The 24,188-nt window shown below is 40.5% G+C and overlaps 1 protein-coding gene across 5 annotated transcripts in view; it reads left to right on the top strand.

Moving 5' to 3' along the window:
• Positions 1–24,188, top strand: part of RAD52 (RAD52 homolog, DNA repair protein) — a 574,096-nt gene that overhangs the window by 232,161 nt on the left and 317,747 nt on the right. For all 5 annotated transcript variants that reach the window (XM_044087498.1, XM_044087496.1, XM_044087497.1 and 2 more), the window contains 2 exons: positions 15,867–15,968; positions 18,389–18,482. In XM_044087498.1, coding sequence (XP_043943433.1) covers positions 15,867–15,968; positions 18,389–18,482 — 196 coding nt within the window. The remainder of the gene's footprint in view (positions 1–15,866; positions 15,969–18,388; positions 18,483–24,188) is intronic.

Below are 24,188 nucleotides of genomic sequence, written 5' to 3'. Positions count from 1 at the left end.
GCTCCTTCTCCAGTCTGACCCCTTTGATTGGAGTCTTTGAATCTGACTTTCCACTGGGACAGATTTACTTGGGAGGCAAGAATGCACTCTTCCTCAACTCCTATGAGGTTGGCTCCATATGTGTCATACCTTTCTGAATGTTTGAGTTGAATGGTTAGTGTCTCCTCTGACAGGGCAGAATCAGATCCTATGTCATTGAATTCGCTCCTTCCTTTTGGAGCTTTGCTGCTTGACAGTTCAGCTCCAGCATCAGCCTCTGATCCTAGCCAAACAGTATACAGCATTGAGCCATCCTCAGAGTTTCGACTCCTAAGGATAGGCTCCCTGGATTCTTCTTGTGCTCAACATTCAAGACTTTCGAGAAAACACTCTTTCAGCTCATAGAGAAGACTACCTCATTGAAATTGGATCCAACCCTCCCCTGTAGGACAAGAATAGTAAGCTCTGGGCCATGGGAAATCCTACTGGGACATCCAGTATCCAAAAGCCTTGAGCCGGTTCTCATAAAGAGACCATGTCAGCTTCCATAGCCTCCTGTGAGCAACCGACTGAAGAGTTGCACAGGAAACATAAGTGCAAAAGGATGCAGTTGGAGTCCCCTGAGGAATCCTCTACTACTGACACTGACTTTGATGAAGGATAAGGTTCCCCCATATTCCTCCTTGAGGACAACTCATTTGGAGAAGTCAGTGAACTTTTGAGACAGAAAGGGGGTAGTCTTTCCAAATGCAACACCTTCTCAAAAGGTGTCCGTCTTCCGTGAGGCTTTTAGTTCTGACCCATCTGTCTCCTGGGTAGTTCTACCTACTGATGAGATGATAGACCTGATCTATAAGCTGGCGTGGAAGGAGCTGGACACAGCTCAGCCTATCCCCCAAAAAACCTGACAAGTTCCTTGTTGCTTCTAAAGACCATCCTCCTTGGAGCAAGGTCTATTGGTAGATTCAGTGGTGGTGGCGGCAGACACTAAGAAGGAGCTAGCAGAGGAGAGTTACTCTGTTCACTCACTACACAGGGAGTATTGTGCATTGAATAGATTTGAGAAGAATGTTAGCGCCTCATCTACTTTTTCGGTGAGAGTGTTGGATTACTTGGCACATGCCATGTGTTTCCAGAGGGATTTTACCAAGGAGATTTCAAGATCTCTCCCAGTGACCTTATCTGCTGATCAGTGGAAATCCATTGATTCACAGTTGGCTACCCTTCAGTCTTTCCTAATGTTTCTATGTGCCTAATCTCAAAACACCACAGAGGGTGCATCTGGAGCAGCCTTCATGTACATATCCTTAAGGAGACATGCTTGGTGGCTGTGTGACTTTACTGAGCATTTCAAGACATTCTTTATAAATACCTCTTATGATGGATCAATGATCTTTAGTCCCAAAATAAGAGGCCATCTGTAGAAGTGAGAAAGATGGCAAGTTCCTGTCTACCATAAAGATTAACTTCTCCACCCCTCAGAGGACTTTCTCCAAAAAAAAAAGGTAAGAGAATGTGGTTTCACAAATCCACAAGGATATCCACCTGACATTTCTGGAGATAAAGCCGCCTATGATAGAGAGGAGAACTCGTTTATAATGGCCGTCACCCTAGAGGCAGAGGTGGTCCGCAAAATCAAGGGTTCAGGGGACCATTCTCTGAGAAGCCTTTCCAGCAGTCCTGAATGGTTGCCCAACTGCTGCACTCTGAAGGCAGTTGGGGGGGTGTGCTTATCCCTACATCTGGCAACCTGGACGTCTGTCATTCAAGACAAATGGGTGCAGAAGATAATCAACAGAGGCTACGTTGTTCCTTTTCACACTCCTTCACAGCCCCAAAAAGGCTTTCCAGTATACCAGCCCCTCACAGCCCCAAAAAGGCTTTCCAGTATACCAGCCCCTCAAAGGGAAGGTGCTCCTTCAGAAATAAGCTCGTAAACAACTGATTTACCCAAGAGGTCCCACCAGATCAGAGAGGATCCAGAATTTACTCAGGGTTCTTCTTGGTGCCAAAGAAAACTGGGGACCTAAAGGCCAATTCTGGACCTAAGTCACTTGAATAAATTTGTTAAAAATGACCGAATTCTGGATGGTCACAGTACAGTCTACTCTTCTTCTACTGAGAAAAAAATGACTGGGTGTGCTTGATAGCTGTTTGGGATGCATACTGCCACATAGTTCCTGGAGTGTCTGCCCATTTTTATCTTCATTTCTGGCTAGGAGCCTGTCATTTTCCATTCAGAGCTCAGCCTTTTGATTGCACTAAGCCCCCTGGGTATTTGCAAAATGTAGTACAGTAGTAGCAGCTTGTCTCTGACTGCAGGGATTTTGTGTGTTCCCTTATTTGGACGACTGGCTTATCACTGCCCCTACCATGAATCTAGTCATTTAAGCCAGAGATGCCTTGCTTCAAAAATTTGTAGACCTGGGGATCGTAGTGAACCTTGGAAAAATCCAAGCTTCAACGAGTTCAGTTTTTAGAGTTCATCGGGACTCTGTTGGACTGAAAACTTCAAATAGCAAAGCATCGCCAAACAAGAATAACATTATTTCACCAACAAGCTGTACTGTTCTGTCCTATCAGAAACCACCAGCAAGAATAATTCTTTGCCTTCTGAATTCCATGGCAGCTTCCATTTGCACTAGTTCTCTTGACATGATACCATGTATGCAGCCGGTTCAGTGGTAAATCAGAAAACAGCCTATGAATTTTTAAAATTGTTTGCAGGACACACACATATCGATGGCTGGAATCTCCACATTGCATTACAAGGATGTCCATTTATTCTGCCCTCTTCCCCAGGCCATGGTGACCCTAGACGCTTCTCACTTTGGGTAGGGGTGGGGCATTACCTAGGAAAGACAGTTCAAGGCATGTGGTCTCAATCAGAAGCCAGTGTGTGCGTTAATGTATTTGGAGATGAGAGCAGTTCTCCCGCCATCACAGACCTTTCAGGACTTTCTTCCCTTCGATATATCTATCCTGATAGACAACATGGCAGTTTGGTACATCAGCAAACGTAACGGAACCAGATCTTACCCATTATGTCAGGAGGCCATGAGTGTAGCAATGGGCAATATTTTCTCACTGCTTTCTAATAGCGAAGCTATTGTAGTACACTGTTCTAGTGGACACGTTGAGCAGGTGTGTCCTTCCTTATGAGTGTTCTCTCAGTCCAGTGGTCACAGTGTGACCCTTCAGCTGTTGGGGATGATCTTACTACAATCTCTTTGCATCTCCCCACAACACCAAGTGCAGCAAGTTCTTCTCTCTGATCTCTCCAGAGGGGGAGTCACTGAGAGATGTTGTGACCCTTAATTAGTCCCCGGGTCTTTACATACTGCTCAGCTGTCCCCATATTTTTGGTCTGTTTTTCATAAAATTGTGGTTTTCTTGCAAATCTTTGGCTAATCATTAAAGATTGAAGTCAGAAAATGACAAACATTCGAGTTTCAGACTTCATACACTTCAGAAAATTCATGCTAATGCAAAACCTGGTATTCTGTCGACTTTCTAAGTTTGTAAGAGCAATATTTTAAAATTTCCCTATTTTTTGGCCTTTGTTCCTCACATTATTTGTAGCTTTGTCCAGATTTATTGCCCTAAGAGGTTGAGAGCTATACCCAGGACTCCTTTATGCCTTTCCTCCAAATGATCTCCAAATTTCTATAGAAAGCTTTGATGAAGATAAGTGTCATCCTTATAGTCTCCTACTGTCCTCAACAAGTGTGGTTTCCCTTCTGCTGGCCGCATTTACTAAACCCTTTTTAGGTCTTGGAATTAGACCCAGATCTAGGCTTTCACATGTCGGGGTCACCTCACCTGGGCATTCCGTCCCTCAAGTTGACCACACGGTTTCTCCAATTTCTGTGATGGTTACACAGTCCAGGTTTCCTTCTTCAGTTGTTCATATCCTAACTTCTTCCCAGAAACCTCCTTACACGTAAGGCTTACAAAAGAAATGGAAAAGATTCTCTATTTGGGAGGTTGAAAGTCACTGTCTCTTTGGCTCTCTCAGTGCATATTATATGACTACCAAGAAAGAGGTTTGGCATCGCCTATAGTTCCAAAAGCTTATTCCACTAGATCTGTGGCTTTGTCTACAGCCTTCTTGTCGCTTGACAACTGTGCTGTGGCTACCTGGTCCACGGTTTATGCTTTTATTTCTCATTATAAATTGAACATTCACTCCAGATCAAGGGCTTCCTTTGGTTTAGCTGCACTCTGAAAGATCCTTACTTAGAACCACCCAAGTGTTACAGCACCTGGGGACTTTGTTCCATATGTCGAATGTATGGAAAAGACAACAAAAGTTACGTACTCACCGAATGTAGATCTGTGTTGTCTGTTTCCATTCTTCCTCAACTAACCACCTTCTTCCATTTGTTTTATGTTGTTTCACAGTATTCTACATAAATGTGTCTAGTCAGGTTGCTTTTTTTTTTTTTTATATGCATATATCAGCTGGTTGCTTTGTTTTATATTCTTTTTTCTTTCTTAAAGACAAGTAACAGGTTGCTACAAAAAAGAATAAACACTAACAATTTCTATTTTGTTCAGGAGGAAAAAAAGGCATACGATTTTACTATTTAGTTACCTATGCTATCTATATTTAAAAGTGAGGTTAGGAAGGTAAAGAGGTTAGCCTGGAGACAAGGGGGAAGAGAGCTTGAGAGGTATGGGCTGAAGAGTGCAGTTACATTTCCTGTTTAGATAGAGGTAGGAATGAAGTTGGGTTTTAAAGTTATTAAGGTTGTTACAGGTCCTTAGTGTGGAGGGCAGAGCAGGGCATTCCATTTTTTAGCTAGGGTGAAGGGTAAGAGAAGCTGACTTGCTGGGCGCTTGAGTTTTTGTACGGTGATCAGGTTTTGGTGAGAAGATCTAAGGGGGGTATAAGGTTGTAGAATATTGAAAAGAGCAGGGCAGTTAGTAGGATGGAACAATAATTTGTGGGCTGTAGTGATTTGGAGAAAGTCAAGTTGATTGGGAAGTTCAAGCCAGTTTAGAGAGTGAAGGGAGGTGCAGTGTTGAGACGAGGATTTGGCATTGGTGGCAGATCTGGAGATTTTGTTGTAACATTGTTCCAATTTGTAGGTAAGTGTGGATGATAAATTAGTGAGCAGAGGAGCGCCATACAGTAGAGAGGGAAGGAGGTAGATAGAGGCAAGAGTTAGTCTGGTGGGAGGAGAGAGGAAGTGGTTGTTTCTATACAGTAAGCCAAGTTTTATGTGCGTTTGTTTGATGATTAGGTGGATATGAGTATTGCATTTTAGTTGGTAATCAATTGTAACACCAAGAAGTTTGGTGGAGGGTACGATCTCGATAGTGAAGTTGTTAAGGCTGGTAATTTGAAATGAGTTATTATCAAGAGAGGAGGATTTAGAGGGGGAGAAAAGGAGGATCTTAGTTTTGTTTGCATTTAGAGAGAGGTGATTTTGGAGCATCCAGTTTTCAGTGGTTGAGAAGGCACTTTGTGTTAGAGCTTGGAGCTCAGTTAGGTTAGAGGCGCAGCAGATCAAAGTGGAATCGTCAGCGTATTGCACAATTTTGGTGTTAGGAATGGCTTTGTGGAAGTCGTTAATAAAGATATTGAATAGTAACGGGCCAAGTATGGAACCTTGGGGTACTCCAGTAGGGGTAGGAAGGAAAGTAGAGGTGGCTTGGCCCCATTTCACAGCTTGGGACCTGTTTGAAAGATAGCTGGAGAACCAGGAAAGAGTTTTCTGGCAAAGGTTGGGATGAGACAGATGGTTTAGAAGGTGGGTATGGAAGATGGTGTCAAAAGCTTTGGATAAGTCTAGTAGAACAGAGGATACTATATTACCGGAGTCACGTGCTGAATTGACAGAGTGTAAGAAGGAGAGCAGGGGGTGTTAGTACTGTTTCCTGGGCAGAAGCGGAGTTGGGTAGGAGAGAGTAGTTGGTGTTTGGTAAGGAATGGCAAGAGCTGCAGGTGGATGCATTTTTCAAGGATTTTGGAGATAGGGGAGAGGATGGCTATGGGGCAGAAATTGGAGACATTACAATTTTTGCCACCGTTATGGAGAGGAAGAATAAAAGCAGTGCGTCATAGTTTGGGTACATAGGATTCAAGTAGAGACCTATTAATTAGGATGCTGATAGAGCAATAGCGTCTGAAGCTATTTGTAGGAAGGAGGACGGAATGCTGTCAGGGGCATTGGAGCAAGGCTTTAGTTTATAGAGAAGTTTCTTTATTAGATCGGTGGATGCAGGTTTGAGTTTGAAGGGGGAGAAGGGAAGGGAAGATTGAGCAGGGAGGGGAGGAGGGTTATTGTTGGTAAAAGTCTTTGTTAGCTCAGCGATGGAAGAGGTGAAGAAGGAATTGAATAGTGAGGCAATTTCAAGGTCAGATTTGCTGGTGTCAGGACAGGGGTTGTTTTTTGTACCTGGCCTAAGGAGGGAATTAGTAGAATTCCAGAACTGTTTGGGATTTCCTGCATGGTTTTCTTGTAGTTTGATGTAATAAGACTTTTTATCTCTAATGACGTGTTTTTTGGCAAAGTTTCTCAACTGCTTATACTTAAGGAAGATTTCAGGCTGTTTGTGTTTAAGGTAGGTTTTCCAGGTTTTATCCCTTTGTAGCATAATCTTTTTTGTATCATTGGTGAGCCAAGGGTTGGTTTTTGTTTTAACTCTTTTTGTTCTTATAGGAGCTAGGGAGTTAAGGACAGTTATGAATGTTGAATTGAAATAGTCAATGGCTTCATCTAATGGTAGTGTTTTTAGGGGGTTCCAGTTAGTTAGCTTAAGGGAGTCAGAGAAAGAAGTAGGGTTAAAGTTAGATAGGTTACGAGTATGAATGTAGTGGTGAGACTGTGGGGAGGTGGGAGTAGCTCGAATGGTGAAGGCAGGGAGGTGGTCTCCTAATGGGTCAGGAGTGACACCAGATTTTTATAACTTTGTTAGGATGAGATACTAGGATCCAGTCAAGTATGATGCCAGGGGAATTGGTTTTGTTAGGTCTAGTAATGGAGTTAGTAAGTTGAGTGAAGTTGAACAGGTTGATTGTAATGGTGGGATTAGGGTTAATGATTTTCCCCAGTCAATATTTACATCTCCCATAATGAAGGTTTCTAGCTTAATATTGGAGGAGATCCAGGAGAGGATGTCTTCCAGAGTATTGGTATTGTTACCAGGAGGAATATAGAGGCAAATAATGCAGATGCTTTTATGGTTGTTTATTTTTAGTATGCCAATTACAAGTTCAGTATTATTGAAAGAAGGGATGGGGTTAGGGTAAGGAGTAATGGACAAGAGGTTGGAGTAGATTAAAGCAGCACCACCGCCTCTTCTATTAGGGCATTCAGATCGGAGAGAATGAAATCCTGGAGGTAGAAATTCAGAGTCATTAATGTGAGGTTTTAGCCAGGTTTCAGAGATGGCTGCTATGTCAGGAGAGTTGTGATTGAGCCAGGCATGGAAGAGGGTTAATTTATTTTTTAAGCTTTGGCGTTGATAGTGAGGAACTTGAGGTTTTTATTAGAGGATTTGTTGTTGGTGCATGGGTGATTTGTTGGAGAGAAGTTTGGTCCTGGATTGGGGTGAATGTCGCCGGCTAAGTAACGGTAAGTGGGATAAGGGATACGTTTATTAGTTTTGTATTTTGATAGAAGAGGCTGGTAGTGATTTGGTTTAGGTTTGTAGTTATTATTTGAGATTGGAAAAAGTTTTAATTTTAAGAGAAGGATAGGGTGGGAGGGAACTAAAGATGCTGAGATGTTGTGGAAGTGGGATGTACGGTGGTGCTGGGGAGCAAAAGGGGAGAGAGTAAATGGAAATCAGTATAGGAGGTGATTTGGTATAGAGATAATAGAAGGAAGAGGAAGGATGAGAAGAAAAGGACTTTGGGAGGATGGGTGAGCATGGTAGTTGGAGTCAGAAGTGATAGAGAAGAAGGTAATGTGATATTAGGTGTGTGGGGGGAGTGGTAGTGAGACGTGGGTAGGTTGGAGGAAGGGGAGGGGAAAGGTGTGTCAGGATTGGTTGGTGGAGAGGGAGGGACTGGTAGGAGGGGATAAATGTAGAATCACTGGGGGTGTGTGGGAATTGGGGGCAGGGTAGGGGAGCGGAGTGAGCCCACAGGGCGAACGGAGCGGGAAGGCCCAAAAAACCATCAGTGACCTGAGGCTGGAGAAGAGCTACTGCAGGGGTGCAGGTATATGGTTACAAACTTTGTTTTACAGTTAATAACTTAGGACTTTGTTTGGTTAGTGAAAAACACTCTAAAAGAATGTGCATAAGTGTGGGGAGGTAATTTACTGATTCCTTAGTGTAAACTAAGGTATTGCGGGGAGTGCAATGGCCAGTGGTAGGCTACTTTCACTTGCACCGAAGTAGAATGCTGCTCAAGTTTAGGTAGATGCTAGAAAAACATATGTAAGACAGATTACATACACTGAGTCTCCTTAGCAAGGGGAGATAGGGTCCCAGTAAAATTAATATAGATCAAGCAGATTGTCCACGGACGTCTTCTCTTTGAAAGGAGGGATATTCTGTCTGGTGGTGAAGAAGGGGGAAACACCCTGGGGAGCAGCTGTAGAATCATTCATTATGCTTGTAAGCACGAAACTGAATGTCTCACTGGAGCCATGTTGTATGCAGTGGACTGTTGTTTCAATTGAGCCAGCAGGGAAACCTACCCAGTATCTGTAGAACTATACTAGCTGAAAGGAGGGCAAAGGTGTTGCCAAAACTGATAGATATGGATCAGTAGGGTTTTGTGGAGGGGAGGCAAACATTTGACAACATTAATAGAACATTGATGCTCCAGAGTAAAGGAGAATGTAAGAAGATATCACTGCTGTTGGTGGGTCTTGATGCAGAGAAAGCATTTGACTGAGTAAGCTGAGATTTTATGAGTAGGGCAATGGAAGCATTTGTATTCCTTGATGCAATAATAAGATTAATTAGGCCCAGGTAACTACAGACCCATATGTTTGGCTAGTCAAATATGCAAGCCCATGGAACAAATTTTTGTGGACTTGATAAAGACATAGATGGGTCCAGTGTTTGAAGATTTCCTGAGTTCAGTTTTGTCAAGGGCAAGGTCATGCCTGCTAAACTTGGTGGAATTCTTCAAGAAGGTCACTAGAGCCATGGATGAGGGCAAAATGGTACATACTGACTATTTGACCTGGCAAAGGCATTTTACACAGTATCTCACACTAGCATTACAAACAAGCTTACAAATTTAGGCATAAATCCATATGTCACCCAATAGATAACCAAACGCCTCGCAGATACGATATATGAAATTAAGGTAGGGAAATCCACCTACACCAAGAGGCCTGTTACTAGTGGTATCCTTCAGGGCTTGGTACCAGGACCTCTCCTGTTTGGAATAAAGTTCTCTGAAGTCAAGACAAATATAGATAGCCTTTGGCTGATGAAATTTGCTAATGACTACACACTGGGTGCAATCACTGAATCCCCCAAAGATGTAGATATCCTCCAGGAGAGTCTGACACAGATAAATAACTGGTGCTCGAACCACAACCTAAATCTCGGTGCAAAAAATGCAGAATTAATACCCATTGGGAAGATGGCCACCCCTACAAATTATAATGTTGATAACGCACCCCTAAGAGATGACCCAGTGGTAAGGGACTTGAGAATTCAGGTTGATAGTAACCTGAACGTTGAGCACCATGTGTCCATGATAAGTAAAAAAAATCCTTTTATGTGGTGCAACTTGTAAGTAAGGGCAAGACATCCACATCTAAGGAAATCATAGTCGCAATATACTTAGCCCTCATTAGACCAATAATCGAGTATAATGTGCCTTTCGGCATGTACCTCACCAGGCATTTGCAACAGCTGGAATGGCCACAGAGGTTCCTCACTAAAACAGCAGAAGGTGTAAATGATATGTCCTAAGCAGACCACCTCAAAGCACTGTCCCTGTACTTAGTCTCCTATAGACTACTGAGGTGCGATCTATGCCAAACTTACAACGCATTCTCCGATCTACCATGATGGATCTGCAGCAAATTCACAAAACAAAAAGCCTTAGAATTACCCAATCTAAGGATCTAAACCTCATGTGTGGTATAAACAAAACATGTTAGAGGGAAAGGTATGTGTCTCGGACATTACCCCTTCTCTGGAACAAACTCTCCACTCATGTGAAACAACACATTTCTCTAAGCCTATCCAAAGACAGTTTGGACCATTGGATAGGAAATTGCAAATTCACCTCTGGCTTGACGCTTGTGGTCCTTATGGACAGGGGTAGTCTACAGGTGTCCTAAGGCATAGGCATGTACCAAGCCCATTATAGCCTGTGAGTATTGATAATTGAGAAAATGGGGGAAGGAATGGTTAGGCTTAAAAATGCTCTAGGGCTGTTAGCTGAGTAAAATCCTATGATCCTATAGTATAGGAAGGATCGAAGGTAAGAATTAAAGTGGGAGAGATGCTCGCAGATAAGTTGTGTTTGAACAGAGGAACCAGGCAAGGGTATCCTCTTTTCCTTTTATTTGCTTTGTATTTAGAGCCATTGGCAATAAAAAACAAGGAACGTGGACGTTCAAAGATAAAACTGATATGGTAATCAAGAAAAGTTGACTTTATTTGCAGCAGATGATATTTTGTATCTGCTAAATACAGAAAAGGACATCTCAGTGTTGTGGAACATTTTGAGACTGTTTTAAGCCTTTTTTTGGGATATAAAATGAATAAAGGTAAAACAAAGGCTGTAGCCATGAAGTATGCACCCATACACACATTTGCTCAGCAGTACCCATATTTATGGGGACAGAATAAGATGAAGTGTTTATGTTTAGGAACATGGATTGAAAAGGCTTCTTTTATGACAGCTCTGGAGATGTTGTAAGAGACTAAACAAAAGTTAATACAACAACTGAGAAACTGGAAGCTCTACCCATATTTATGGGGACAGAATAAGATGAAGTGTTTATGTTTAGGAACATGGATTGAAAAGGCTTCTTTTATGACAGCTCTGGAGATGTTGTAAGAGACTAAACAAAAGTTAATACAACAACTGAGAAACTGGAAGCTCTTGTTTATGGATACTAAGACACAAGCAGTGAAAATGTTTTTAATCCCTTTAGTTTTATATATGTGTCAGGTATATGTTTATCAACTAGATGACAATAATTAATAGAGTTGAAGGAATTTAGCTGGAGGAGAAGAGGACAAGAGTTAAGTGGGATATGTTGATCCTTCCGCTAGAACAACATTGTTTAGAACTGGCTGATTTGAAGGTATATTTTAGACACAAGTTAATGGCTCCTATGAATAGCACAAGCAGAAGGTTATAATTCAAAATGGAAAGGGATGATGGGGAAGCGGGGGAGTTCAAGAAGTAGAGTGGGATTTTGGATGCAGAGCCTCAAGGAGAATAGTAACAGCCATAAGAAATATTATTTGCAGAAAGTATTCTAAGGACTAATTCAGCATGCGAATCGAGATAGGAGATTTTGCTGATAAAGATAACTGCAAGTAGACGTACAGAAAGTAGACGAGGGGGCTGGTATTTAATTATGGTGGTTACCAAACAAGCAACTACTACGAAATGGAAATCAAAGTCTAAAGCAACTGTACTAAAAGTAGTGAATGTAGCAACAGAGATAAAGCAACTGGAAGTAGGATCTTTAAAAAGGGGTAGGAGAAAATTACATAGAAAAAATGGGAATTGTGGGAACAGTACATGCAGACAAGGAATGAGGTTTAAAAGAAGGCAGGATTTGAATGAGCTATGTGATGTTTGACTGACCAGTGATTAAGTAGATAAGTGATGTATAATGTTTGCAATTAAAATTATGTCAATATGGTTTGTTTTCATTTATATAAATGTATGATTGCTTATGTTATAATTGATAATTTAATAAGGATGTTTTTCTTTAACAAAAAAAGAGGGGACTGGAATTTACTGGAGAAAACTGACAAAGAAAACCAGGTATTGGGAGCAAATAGCTAGAAATGGAAAGAAAATAGAGTGGGACGAGGCCAAAAAGACATTTGGACTACTGACTAGACTGCCTTTCCAGTTAGGGATTGATATTTGTGTACTGGCCAAAAAAAAAAAAGGGCTAGGGGAAATCTTGCCTGAAAGACCTGCTGTGTTAGAGTTTTTTAGTTGAATCTGGAACAGAAGCTGCTGTTAAAGGGATAATAGTCGGGCATACAAAATATTGTATAACTATAAGAATCCATCAGAGGGGGTTAGAAAGGCTTGAGAAGAGAGACTGGAAAAGCAATTTACAAGAGAACAATGAGAGGACATATGTATGACTCCCAAGTATCCAAAAAACTTCAGAAAGTTTAAGATCTTTGCATGGAAGTGTTTGCAGAGGCATTTTTATACCAGAAGCTGACTTCATAGAGTTTTTTTCCTCGGGTAGATATCAAATATTGGTGTGATGGGGAAGAGCTGACTGTGAACATATGTTTTGGGACTGTAATGAATTGGCAGATTTTAAAAATTCCTTACAGAGTACTCTGTTAGAAATATTTGGCGAGCAAATGGTTGTAACTAAGGAAATGATTCTTTTGAGTTGTGACACAGGGTCTGAATTGCCTGGACTTAGTCAGGTATTAGTAACTTTAAATCTGTTGGCTGCCAGAAAAAAACAATTACTGGGAGATGGCAGGAATTCAGCAATTTATTTAATGTTGGACTGATGATAGTTGCAAAGAAAAAAGATACTTGATGTATGTCTGTAAAAAAGAAAAAAATGTTAATATGGTTTGTTTTCTTCTATGTTAATAAATGTTTGCTTGTGTTTTGAGTGATAATTTAATAAAGCTGTTAAAGTAGTAGAGATTAAGTATGCCAAATACTCTCTCTCACTGTTGTATGTGTATGTACATATAAAGCTGTCCCTTCTGCAATTCATGGTACCACTGAAGCAGCCCTCTGGTCTCCCAGTACAAACTAAGTGTACATCATGCAGACTGGGGCTTGTGAATAGCCCAAACCCACCAGAGGCACCTCCCATGGGCTGACTCTACTGATTCCAGTTGAGTGGTCTGGTTCTAGAAACAGTGTTGTGGAAGTTTAACCAGCTTAAACGTAGCTGATACTTTTCAAACGTTGGGACAAGCCTCAGCTCCTTTCCAAGCAGCAATCAGTTTCCTTTGTGAGGATCTTCTCTTAAAGAAGTTCCAACTTGGAGCTTCTGAATTATGTTCTTGTGATTGTATCTTAAAATTAAGTTCTAGTGTGTTACAGTTTAATAACTTCTACTACAAAATGGCCAGCATTAGGCCTGCCATATTGATGTGATGTTGCTTCACAGCTCTTCCTTCTGGCTCCAAGAATGCATTTGGAGTCCTGTTTATATGGCTGATGCTATACGTAAGGAGGAAACTTTTTTTTTCTCTTCTCATATACATAAAGTGGCAGTGTTATGAATTACAGGCATCTTACATAGCCTCCGGAAACTGTAGTTTTTTTTAATTACTGTGATTTGAGGGAAGTAAGTTTTGCTAAACTTTCCACAGCTCATTTTAAAACATCTACAAAACAAATTTGGTAAATTACAGAGCTTTGCTGAGTAGTCGTATCTGTAGCTCTTAAACAACAGCCAGACCTTCTGCCACACTTTTCCTGGAAATGTGCATTTGTCTTTTCAGCGTAGCCACTCTGCTTAATTTATGGATGATGGTTATGGCTTTGAAGAAATAGTAATTTTATTTAATTTCAGACTATCTTTAAATTTTCTTTAATAATGTGGATAAAAGAAATACTTTATTAGCTAAAAAGAAGCATATTTAACAGTTTATTTATATAGTATCGTAGTACAAGTATCTCATGCGTGATCTTCCAATAAAGATTTAGCCAAAAACTAACACTGTAACAGTTTCAGTTTAGCTGTAATACAACCCAACAAGACGTTCTGAAGATGTAAAACTCTGAGTGGTGACTAACATTTACTTTTAGTTTTATACATTGTTAGGCAGACAGAGACAGACTCCTTTATGAAACAATGTGAAATTTGAACACACACACACACGCAAAAGGGTGGGGCCTGAACAATCTACTGCAAGGGCAAAATAATGGAAATGAAATTAAGAAGCTGAAGGGCTAACCCAAATGGGCATTTCAGTCTGTTGGGACAAGAGCCAGACATTCCAAAATCAGGTAGGAGTCCTACAACTCATTTTTTTTGCCCTTGTCCTTGTGTGCCTCATCAGCCTATTCAGTCCCTCTGCGGTAAGAATTGTGTGGTAGAGGGCAGTCCAACTACCAGGTTCGATGAGGCAGCCTACCTTCGCCCCGGGTCGCCCTCAGCCTTGCAGCAACTGTACTTGCTCTGCAGATGCTGCTGGCCACGGGGAGTGTGCTTCCACACACTGGCTGGGCTACATGCACGTGCACATAGGCAGCTCCTGCTCACAGGCTGCACAGGTGCAATACCAGTGCTCCTGCAAGGTGTCATTCCTAGTAGTTTGCAACCCCCCCCCCCCGATGAGCAAGCCAGCAATGGCTGCTCACTCCTCTCCTCCCCTGTCAACTCCTTCAGGTTCTTGAGTCACTTAGACTCAGTTCACCTGCATTTTAGTCAAGGTTTTATCCTTCTGCTCAATGGAGTAGTTCTAAGAATCACCGAGCTATGGAAACTCTTTGCAATAGAAGGCTGTTGTGCAGTGTTAGTGCAATGTACTGGACTATGATGATGATGACATGAGAGCATAAGATAAAACTCTCTAGCCTTTGCCCCATCCTCACCAGTGGTGATTAGCTTTGGGTAGTGTCAGAACGAGTGAGAAATATGGAAGAAATTATGCCCCTTCGGAAGGGCTTATTGTTTGACAATGTGAGGAGCTTCCCAGTCTTTGAGAATCGCTGAGTAGATCCATTCCTTCTTTGGGTTGAAAGGCTGTTTACGTGGTTAGAACCCTGGTGAGGATGATTTGTATGCGCCTTCATTGGGAGGTGTACCGAGCATAGTTCAATACAAGGAGGCCCTGGGACAGACCAAGGATGTGCCTGATGGATTATATTTATTAGCTTGCAAGGGAATACCTGGGGTCCCACAAATAAGTGAGGCTACTTCTGGAGCCAGAAGACCTGGTCTATCCTGCTCTGTGTACTACCTGTGCTGCCTGCACTATGGCAAGAGGTCTGGAAAATAAATGCACGGGTTTTTTTTTTGATGGATTTGCGTGTACTGCAGTAAATATCTCTGGTGCACCATACCAAGTGTTGTGACTTGTTTTATAAACTGTTTGTGCACCAGTCTGATGGTCATGGATTATCACTGATCTTGGCTTAAGACTTATTTTGTTGCCTTCAGTGGGTTAAAGATGAAGTGGATTTGCTTGGGAAAGAGATAATGCTGTAGACAGCATGAAGATCCCAGGAAACAAATTGAAGAATACTAAAGATATTTGCCTTTCAATGTTCATGGTTACTGTAGTGCCACATTTTTTTGTTTTCCAAAAGCCTTGAAATTGTGTTGATTGTTTGCCAGATTATTGGACTGGAGTTATAAATTCAGATGGTAGAGTAGGAAAATTACATTTTTTGGTCCTTTTCATTATAGGGTAGATGGCTTATTTTGGATTGAGATTTTACTTGTCTTGGTATGTATGGTCAGAAAACAGCATTTGTATGTTGTAGTTTTGCCATTTTTCAACTGCTTGACTTTTTCGGTATTTTGCTATCTTAACCTTCTCTATATGTTGCAAATCAAGGTTCCAGTCATCTTTAGACATGAATGAGGGCAGATAGCTACAAAATGGTACTGATAATTTTTGTTGGCAAACAAAATATTATTGTATTGATTCACTTTGAACTAACTTTTTCTGCTGTTAACCTTTTTTTAATGAGGTGATTTGTAGAAACCTGCCTTGATTTTGCTTCATCTACCTTTAATGTTTTTTTTTTTTACTTCAAGTATCAATACTCCGCAGAAGAGTACCAGGCTATTCAGAAAGCGCTGCGACAGAAGTTGGGGCCTGGTTACATCAGCACCAGGCAAGCTGGAGGTGGACAAAAGGTACAGTTTAGTGGCTTCTTTTACATCAGAAAAGCAGGATGTTGTATCCAAGCTCTCTCTCATGCAGGTCTTGAGGCAGGCAGAAGTCTTTTCTTTGAGGAAGTGCAAGATCATAAAAGTGGAGGGGTATTCACTTTTCAGTAAACAATGTATGTTTTTTCTAAGTGCAACACTTAACAGTTCTCATATAGAAGCATCTAATCTGTGGTAATTAATATACAATATAAAATAGGCTCATTCTATTGAGTTTTATTTTTATGATTGCTTTAATTAAAGTTGGTCTTGGAAACTGAACAATGTTAAGCTTTTTTTTTTTATTTGCTTCTAACTGAAATCGGGTACCAGTGGGCTGAATTAAGAATGGATGGGTGGTGTCCTTATTCAGTATTACATAGTTGTTGCTGTCCGCTACTCTTCCTGCATGGCAGCAGAACGTTCCAGTTTCACAACAAGCTATTGCTAGTGCAATAGGTAGAACAGAACCCATGATATTCCAGGTTACCATAGAATGCTGCAAGGAGCTGGCCTGCTGATGCAGCTGTTGCTACTAAAGCCATATCCTGTGTTTGGGATTGAATGAAGTACAATAGTCCAGGAAATAAAAAGAGGATTGAGTGCTTCAGATAGAATTGCGTGTCTTTTAATGGAATATGCAGTGTTATGCTGCCACCTGCTGAAAATAGGTAGTGGTACAAGCTAAATCATGAGTAGAGGATGCCCTGTGGTGGCACTTAAAAGTTTGTTTGTTTGTTTATTTGGCATTTGTTTACCGAGAAAGTCTGACTGAGTCATGAGGTACCCATTTTTAGTGGAAGCCCAGGGAGAAAAGCTCCAGATACATATGGTTAACAGAATGAAAAAGTCAACAGACATACTAAAGTTGTTTTGTTCAAGCATAAATTACATGGAAACCCAAAGATGCAGCATTAGTTACATAATAAATGATTATCATAATGATTATTAATATTTTAGAGGTCATGAAATATGGTAACAGATTATATTGGTGAAGGTGTAGAATAGTATGAATAGAGAAAGGTGGGGTGTGATAGAGGATAGTAGGAATAGGTGCGGAAAAGGTATGGGTGTAACCTCAGGGGAGTATGTGTAGAGGAAGGGAGGGGAGGGTAATTTAGTAGTGGGGATAGAGAGAAAGTAGAGGTAGATAAAGGTACAAGAGTACCTCAGCCTGGGCTCATACTAGAGCAAATCCAAGCTTTTATAAAGGTTTTGAAGGAGTGCAGGTTAGTAACAGTTTGGTAGTTAAAGGAAGGGAGTTCCATAGGTTTGTCACATAGCAGGAGTAAAGGTTTTAGGCATGAGGTTTTGTTAGGTTTGTAAGTTGTGAGGAGATGTTTGTCTTCAGATCTGAGATGTGTATTTGTTCCTTCCCTTTTAACTATTCTTTAAAGGTTGCAGAGGTCAAATAAAAAATGTGCTTGTGTTTTAAAGTTGTAATTATGATTATGGTGTGCTGTTTATGTACTTGAAACATAATTGCTATCAGGCTTGCAGGAAAGCAGCTGAGGTTATTTGCATACTTCCTTTCTGCGGTCACAGGGGTTGAAGTAAAACACTTCTACTGCTAAGTTTGCAGAGGCATTATCAGCAATACAAAAGTGTACTATGGCAGTTTTTAGAACTGTTCTTGTGTAATTCTTCAAAATGTAAGTTACAGGTGTCAGTCACTCAGATTACGGCCTTGTTGGCTGTTGGTCAAGTAAGCTTGAGAGCGTATCAATTTGATAAGGCAATTGATAAGTTTGCTGGGTTCACACAGTTATTACTGGAACTAGATTATTAAGCAGTCTGAATACTTGACCTCTGTGATGTTGACAATTGCTGCTAAACAAAACACTGCATGTAAATCTCAGACCTGCCCTAATTAATCAAAGTAATTAAGGATACCCACACAAATGTCATGACATAAGACCAAGTTCTGGCTGAACAAGTTATGTTGGTTGGAAGTAGGTCAAAGATGACAGATGTGGAACCAGACTGATGGAAGGAGTCATTTGCATATTGTAATGAATAATACGATGCAAACCTGGTTAAAGTATAGGTTAGACCATCTTTTTTTTACCATATAACATTCTTCCTTCATGTTGTTTCCAGGCCTTATCTCTTGTGCTACATAGTGTAACACTTACTGTATATACTTATCAAATAAGTAAAAAATGGCAGATCAATCTTCTGTGTAAATTCCGTGTGCAGTGTAATCCTTTTGTCTTGGCCTCCCCAGCCCACTTTCCAGGGTCATTCCGAAAACAGAGTTCGTTTGTTTTAAACGGAAAGTCACTGGCTGTTCAATATCTTGCTGAAGAAAAAATGTTATCTTAAGTTTTATGACTGCCATGTATTTTTGTTCTTCCCTTGGATGCCTTACCATCACTTGCTAATCAGCTTATTTTCTTCCACTTCAGGTTTGTTACATCGAGGGTCACAGGGTGATCAATCTTGCAAATGAAATGTTTGGCTACAACGGATGGTCTCATTCAGTTACACAACAAAATGTTGGTAAGTGGGTGTACTTCAGCTACATTACCTGTTACAAATGCAAGACATGTCTGTAAAAATAAAAAAATCTATTGTGGTTATTAGTTTCTTGTGTCTAGTGATCTTTAAAAAAAAAAAGAAACTTTTAAGCTGTTCAGTATGTTGAATATTTGGTTCTGTCCATCAGTTTTGGCTGAGGGAATTAGGGGTGCAGTGAATGGGACAGAAGGAGCAAGTAGTGCATGCAGTAGGTTACAGTAGAGCACAAATCAAACAAATTTCCCTTAAAGCCGACTTTCAAAGAATGACCTTTTTCTTCTTTCAGCTTAACATTTTTAGGCCCCTTCTTTTCTTGTCTTGCAAACTTACAATACCTCTAGCAGTCCCCTGACAACCACAAATAGTTAGCATTTTACACAGGGGCACTCTTCCAAAGAGAGGGCTGGTGGCCATTTATATAGGACCCTGTACCCTTTTTGGTGCACTTTCACCCTTGTGGACCCCCTCATGGGCGTATTTACTGGGGGAGCTAAAGCGTTTTACAAGTGCCATCTGTTTAATCATTAATAAAATGACAAAGAAGAAACCTGCAGTTGATATCCTAGTGAAGAGGGGGTGTGGTTTCAAAGCAAGTATTATTTTCCCTCAGCTAAGTGCCAACCATCACACTCTTATGCAATCTGCCAGCCAATATGTTTACAAACAGTCATCCAGAAAGCCATAAGGGTTTTGCTGCTGTGGTCCTAACCTCTCCCCAAGGTACCTGATGTGCTTGCTATCATATGCGAGGATCTGCTATGCCTTCCTGTATGAGCATGCACATTCCTGCATGCTCCCCATAAAAGCTAACATGAGAAAGCTGCTTGACAGGCCAGCTGCATGCCCCTGGGCCAAATGTTGCAAGCCTTGCACCTTTTCTTTTTGCAGGTGGGCTGGATGACTTTTATTTATTTATTTTGTTTGTTTTTTTGTTGACCATGGGAACCTGACTAGGCATAGCCCATTTTCAACAAAGGGCTGAGCAGAAAAGCTTTAGCAGATACATTTAAGAATGTCATGACAAGCACATTTTTACAAACAGGTAATTCTTCTGCAGTGACAGTATACAACAATAAAACTATTTCTTCTGTGATGACATTATACTTGATATTAAATTCTTAGTGTAAAGCATTTAATATGCAAATATTTCAAGAGCAATATATGTGACAAGCAGACATTACATATGATTTAGAAGACATGGGTAAGGAGGGTAACAGTTTACATGGTAGGAATAAAAAACCTGAGGTAAGGAGTGTGAAACATTAGTCAGTAGGTAGATTATAGTTAAAGATTGAAGGGAGAGAAAGCTGATGAGGGTAGGATAGTGTGGGTAAAAATATTAGGGCACATACTGACAAATAATCTGGTTACAAGAGTGGTGGAGATTATTTGAAGGAGATGGATAAAGTTAGAAGGACAGAAAGAAGTTAATATAAAGTGGGGGATTAAGGAGCATAATTGAGGAGTGGTAGAAAGGTTTGTTTAGACTGGGATGGAAGTTATTAAGGGATAAGGGAGTATAAGTTGACAAAGGTAAATGGATTTACTCAGGTGAATAGCACGTGCGCTGCATGTGTAGTTTAGGTGTTTTAGTAAGGGCTTGAAGGCAGAAAGCTTCATGGTCTATGTTAGGTATGTTGGGATGGTGTTCCAGAGCTTAGATGCATAAAAGGACTATAGTGAGTCACCTGTTGAGTTATTAGACTTTGTTGAGATTACTAAGAGTTTATTGGTTGTGCAAAGGCCATTACCTAGAGAAAAGTACTGCAGAGTACCTTTTAGTCCTGGACATTTTTCTTGTGCATGTTTAAGATTGTGTGTAGTAATAAACTGTGAGCATGTCTAAATATTTGTGTAGCTCACATCAGTTTAGTTGTTTCAGGGCTTTGCAATAATGAGTCCTGTACATAAGGATGGTGGCAAATTTGGTTCCTTTATTGGCAAAAGGCAGTGAGTTTAGCTTTATGTACTGTTTAGATTCATAAGAATAGTGGAGGCATATAGTAGGGATGGAAGGTAGTAGGTAGATGTTAGTCTTTCTGTTGCATCATCTGGTGGGTAGTATTTGGTTCTATAGAGGGAGCAGAGTTTCTGGTGTGTTTATGTAATGAGTTGCAATATGCAGTTGTCCTATCAGAGTTTTTTTTTTTTTAAATTAGGATGCCCAGATGTTAGTTTGTTTGATTAGGTGATTTCAAAAGATTGTGTTCAATTTTGGTATTTTTTAGCTGTGAAGAGTTGATTTAAAAGTAGGTTTGCATCTTTTAGCCTAGTCACCTTCTTTAATAATGCTACTGAAGCAATCGATGTTGGAAAATCAGTGCACACCACGTATCTCACCTCATATCTAGACCTCGCAAAGGTGTTTGACACCATTCAACAGTCATGTGTTGTGGATAATCTCTCCCAGCTAATTGTCAATCCTTACAGAAATCATTGATTAGGAAATTGGCTGACATATAGATACCTAGGAAGTTAGGGTAGTGGCTTCTCCTCCAAACGACCTGCCACTAGTGGTGTATCCCAGGGCTCAGTCCTTGGTATTTACTTCCTGGAGGTCAAAGTTAATGAAAAAGGTTGGTGGCATACCAAGTTTGCAGCCATCATAAACCGTCCAGGGGGCACCAAGATCATCCAAGAAGGCCTTTTCCAAACAAATAGTTGATCTCATACCATGGACTAAAACTAAATGCAAAAAAATGTACAGTGGCCACCTTTGGCAAGCACGACAATTCTTATAGCTATCACTTCGACAATACACCTCTGACAGTTGATTAGGTAGTTAAGGAATCTATGAGGAAAATTAAATATACTTTGATCACCATGTATCTACAATTGTAAAAAGACATTTTCCATTGTACAGCTTATTAGTAAGGCTATAATATCTTTATCCAAGGGTGTGATCATTCCACTGTATTAGGCACTTATTAGGGCAATCATTGATTATAATGCCCTCTTTGGTATGTACCTGTCCAAACATGCAGCACTACTTGAACAACCACAATGCTTTCTCACCAAGAAAATCAAGGGCTTAAATCATTAAAACTACAATGACCCTCTCAAACCCTTGTCCCTTTTCTCAGTATCATGCATGCTACTGAGGGGCAATCTCTGACTTGCACACACATCCTCAGCAGACCTTCTCCTCTCTGATTTACTGCACATCTGCAAGTCTATTGGTGGAATAAATACCTGCTCAGCAGATCTTGATCTCTTCTGCAACATAAATAGAACATGTTGACAGGATAGATATGTATCACAAAGAATTGCACTTCTCTGGAATCATATTCCTCTCCACATAAAGCAAAGTTCTTACCTTACTCTATTCAAACTTAATTTAGATGAATGGACCCTGATCCCATGTGTAAAAATGGAGAAAAATGTCATGGATGGATGGGAAACCATAAATTCACCCCTGCTTAGCACTGTTGTCCCTTATGGATGGAGTAATGTGTAAATATTCTTCCCAGCTCTGGTTTACCCTTCAGCATTACCTTTTACAGCTGGTACTGCCTTTTTCCTGTTTTTGAGGGAAAGGCATTATACTGTTTAGGTTACTTCACAGCTGCGGACCACTATAGAGAACCACTCTGAGTATATTGTAAGGAGGGGCCATGAAGGTATGCTCTAACAGATATGTGAACATTTACTGAAAGAGTTGATCTTTGAGAGGGTCCTCTATAGTGACACTTTATATATATATATATATATATATATATATATATATATATATATACATATGCTGCGGTAGCGTTGTCGCCTCACAGCAAGACGTTGTCCCGTTCGATTCTCAGCTAGAGCGTCTTCTGTGTGGAGGCATGCGTGAATGGGCATGCCTTCGTTGAAGGTTGTGCATCAGGGCTGGTAACTCGGCACGTAAAAATCCACTACCAAACATTAGCGGACCGGAGTTCCGCTGTGGCGACCCCTAACCGGGATAAGCCGAAAGACACAACATACATATATATATATATATATATATATATATATATATATATATATATATATATATATATATATATATATATATATTCAGCCCTGTACATTTGGACAGCTAACTGATATACCTCTAGTGTTGTGAGCCTTTTAAGTCCCTCAGGTTTATTATTTTGTATCCTTTCTTTTTAAACGTGTGTGTGTGTGTGTGTTTTTTTTTTCATCTACCTTGTCATTCCATACTATGTACTGGTACTAATTACAGATTTCAAATGTCCTTTGGAAACGGTAGTTAAAGCCACAGGATCTTTACCCTCTTTCGGTATTACAGCTACCACTGATGTCTTCCAGGATGTTGGTACTTCTCCTCCTCTTAAAATACTGTTAAACAAAACCTTCCAGATCTTTATCAGTGTTTTCCCTCCTAGCTTCCAAACTTCAACAGGAATACCATCTGTTCATGGGGGCTTTCCTGTAGATTGGTTATACATAACAATTTTTATCTCATCTCTTCCTATCCTGTTAGTAGTTGAGCGTCGTCTACTTCTAAGTTTGGCATATTTAATTCTTCCATAAACATTTCCATTTGTATCTTTTCTTGATTTCCATATTTCTCTGCTTTATACAGATTTTCAAAGAATTTCCTAAATATTTCTAATACCTCTACAGGATCTCTTGTTGCTTTCCTTGTAATAGGCTCCCTAAGCTTGGCGGCATCCCTTCCTACTTTCTGTTGCCTGAGTCATTGTGCTAAAAGTTTTTGTGCTCAAGTGTTGTTTTCAAAAAACAGTTGCTTAACAGCAATCTTTCTATACTCATGCATATTATCGATGTACTTCCTTATTTTCTGCTTGTCTCCGCGGTGGTGGTGCTGCGGTAGCGTTGTCGCCTCACAGTAAGACGCTGTCCGGTTCGATTCTCAGCTAGAGCGTCTTCTGCGTGAAGACATGCGTGAATGGGCGTACCTTCGTTGAAGGTTGTGCATCAGGGCTGGTAACTCGGCACGTAAAAATCAACTACCAATCATTAGCGGACTGGAGTTCCGCTGTGGCGACCCCTAACTGGGAAAAGCCGAAAGACACAAACAAACTTCCTTATTTTCTGCTTGGCATTCTGCGGTTAATCCTCCTCTTCTTCTGTGAGAGTCCTCCAATTCTGCAACACTTTAACATTTGTCAGTCCCTCTAAATAATTCTTGTTACTTCTTGACCATCGCTCCCTTTCTTTTATTTCCACCCTATTTTTAAACTCCACCTTATTTTTATCCCACACTCTAGCTGTATTTTCAGAAGTAATTTTTATCCTCTCGAATAGCTCCTGAATAATCTCTACTACCCATTCCTTAAATTCCTCTCTTTTCAGCAGATAGGTGGGAAAGCACCAGTGTCTCATGTTTATGTCATTACACTGTGTTTTTATTTAACTAATATTGGTGCATGATCTGAAATAGTGATTGGGTGTGTATCAAGACCTTCACTTAAATGCAAGTTCCTTTGAAATGTAAATTCTGTCTAGCCTAGCTCAGCTTTTGTATCTTGGGGAATAATATGTAAATTTACTCCAAACTCCTTTTACTGAATTCACATCTTCCATGCCAAATATTTTCATAAATTTCCTCAAAAAATGTATCCTCCTTTGTTATACTTTCCCTTCTGGGCTCCCAGATGCATCTTCACTGCTGCAAATCAAATTCCAGTCTCCGACTACAAGTAATATTCCTTGCTGAAAACTGATTATTTTTCCCAGAATTTT

The sequence above is a fragment of the Protopterus annectens genome, chromosome 11.part0, assembly GCF_019279795.1.
Source record: "Protopterus annectens isolate FY-2018-M chromosome 11.part0, PAN1.0, whole genome shotgun sequence".
Taxonomy (NCBI): domain Eukaryota; kingdom Metazoa; phylum Chordata; order Ceratodontiformes; family Protopteridae; genus Protopterus; species Protopterus annectens.
This window is presented reverse-complemented; position numbering and strand designations above follow the sequence as displayed.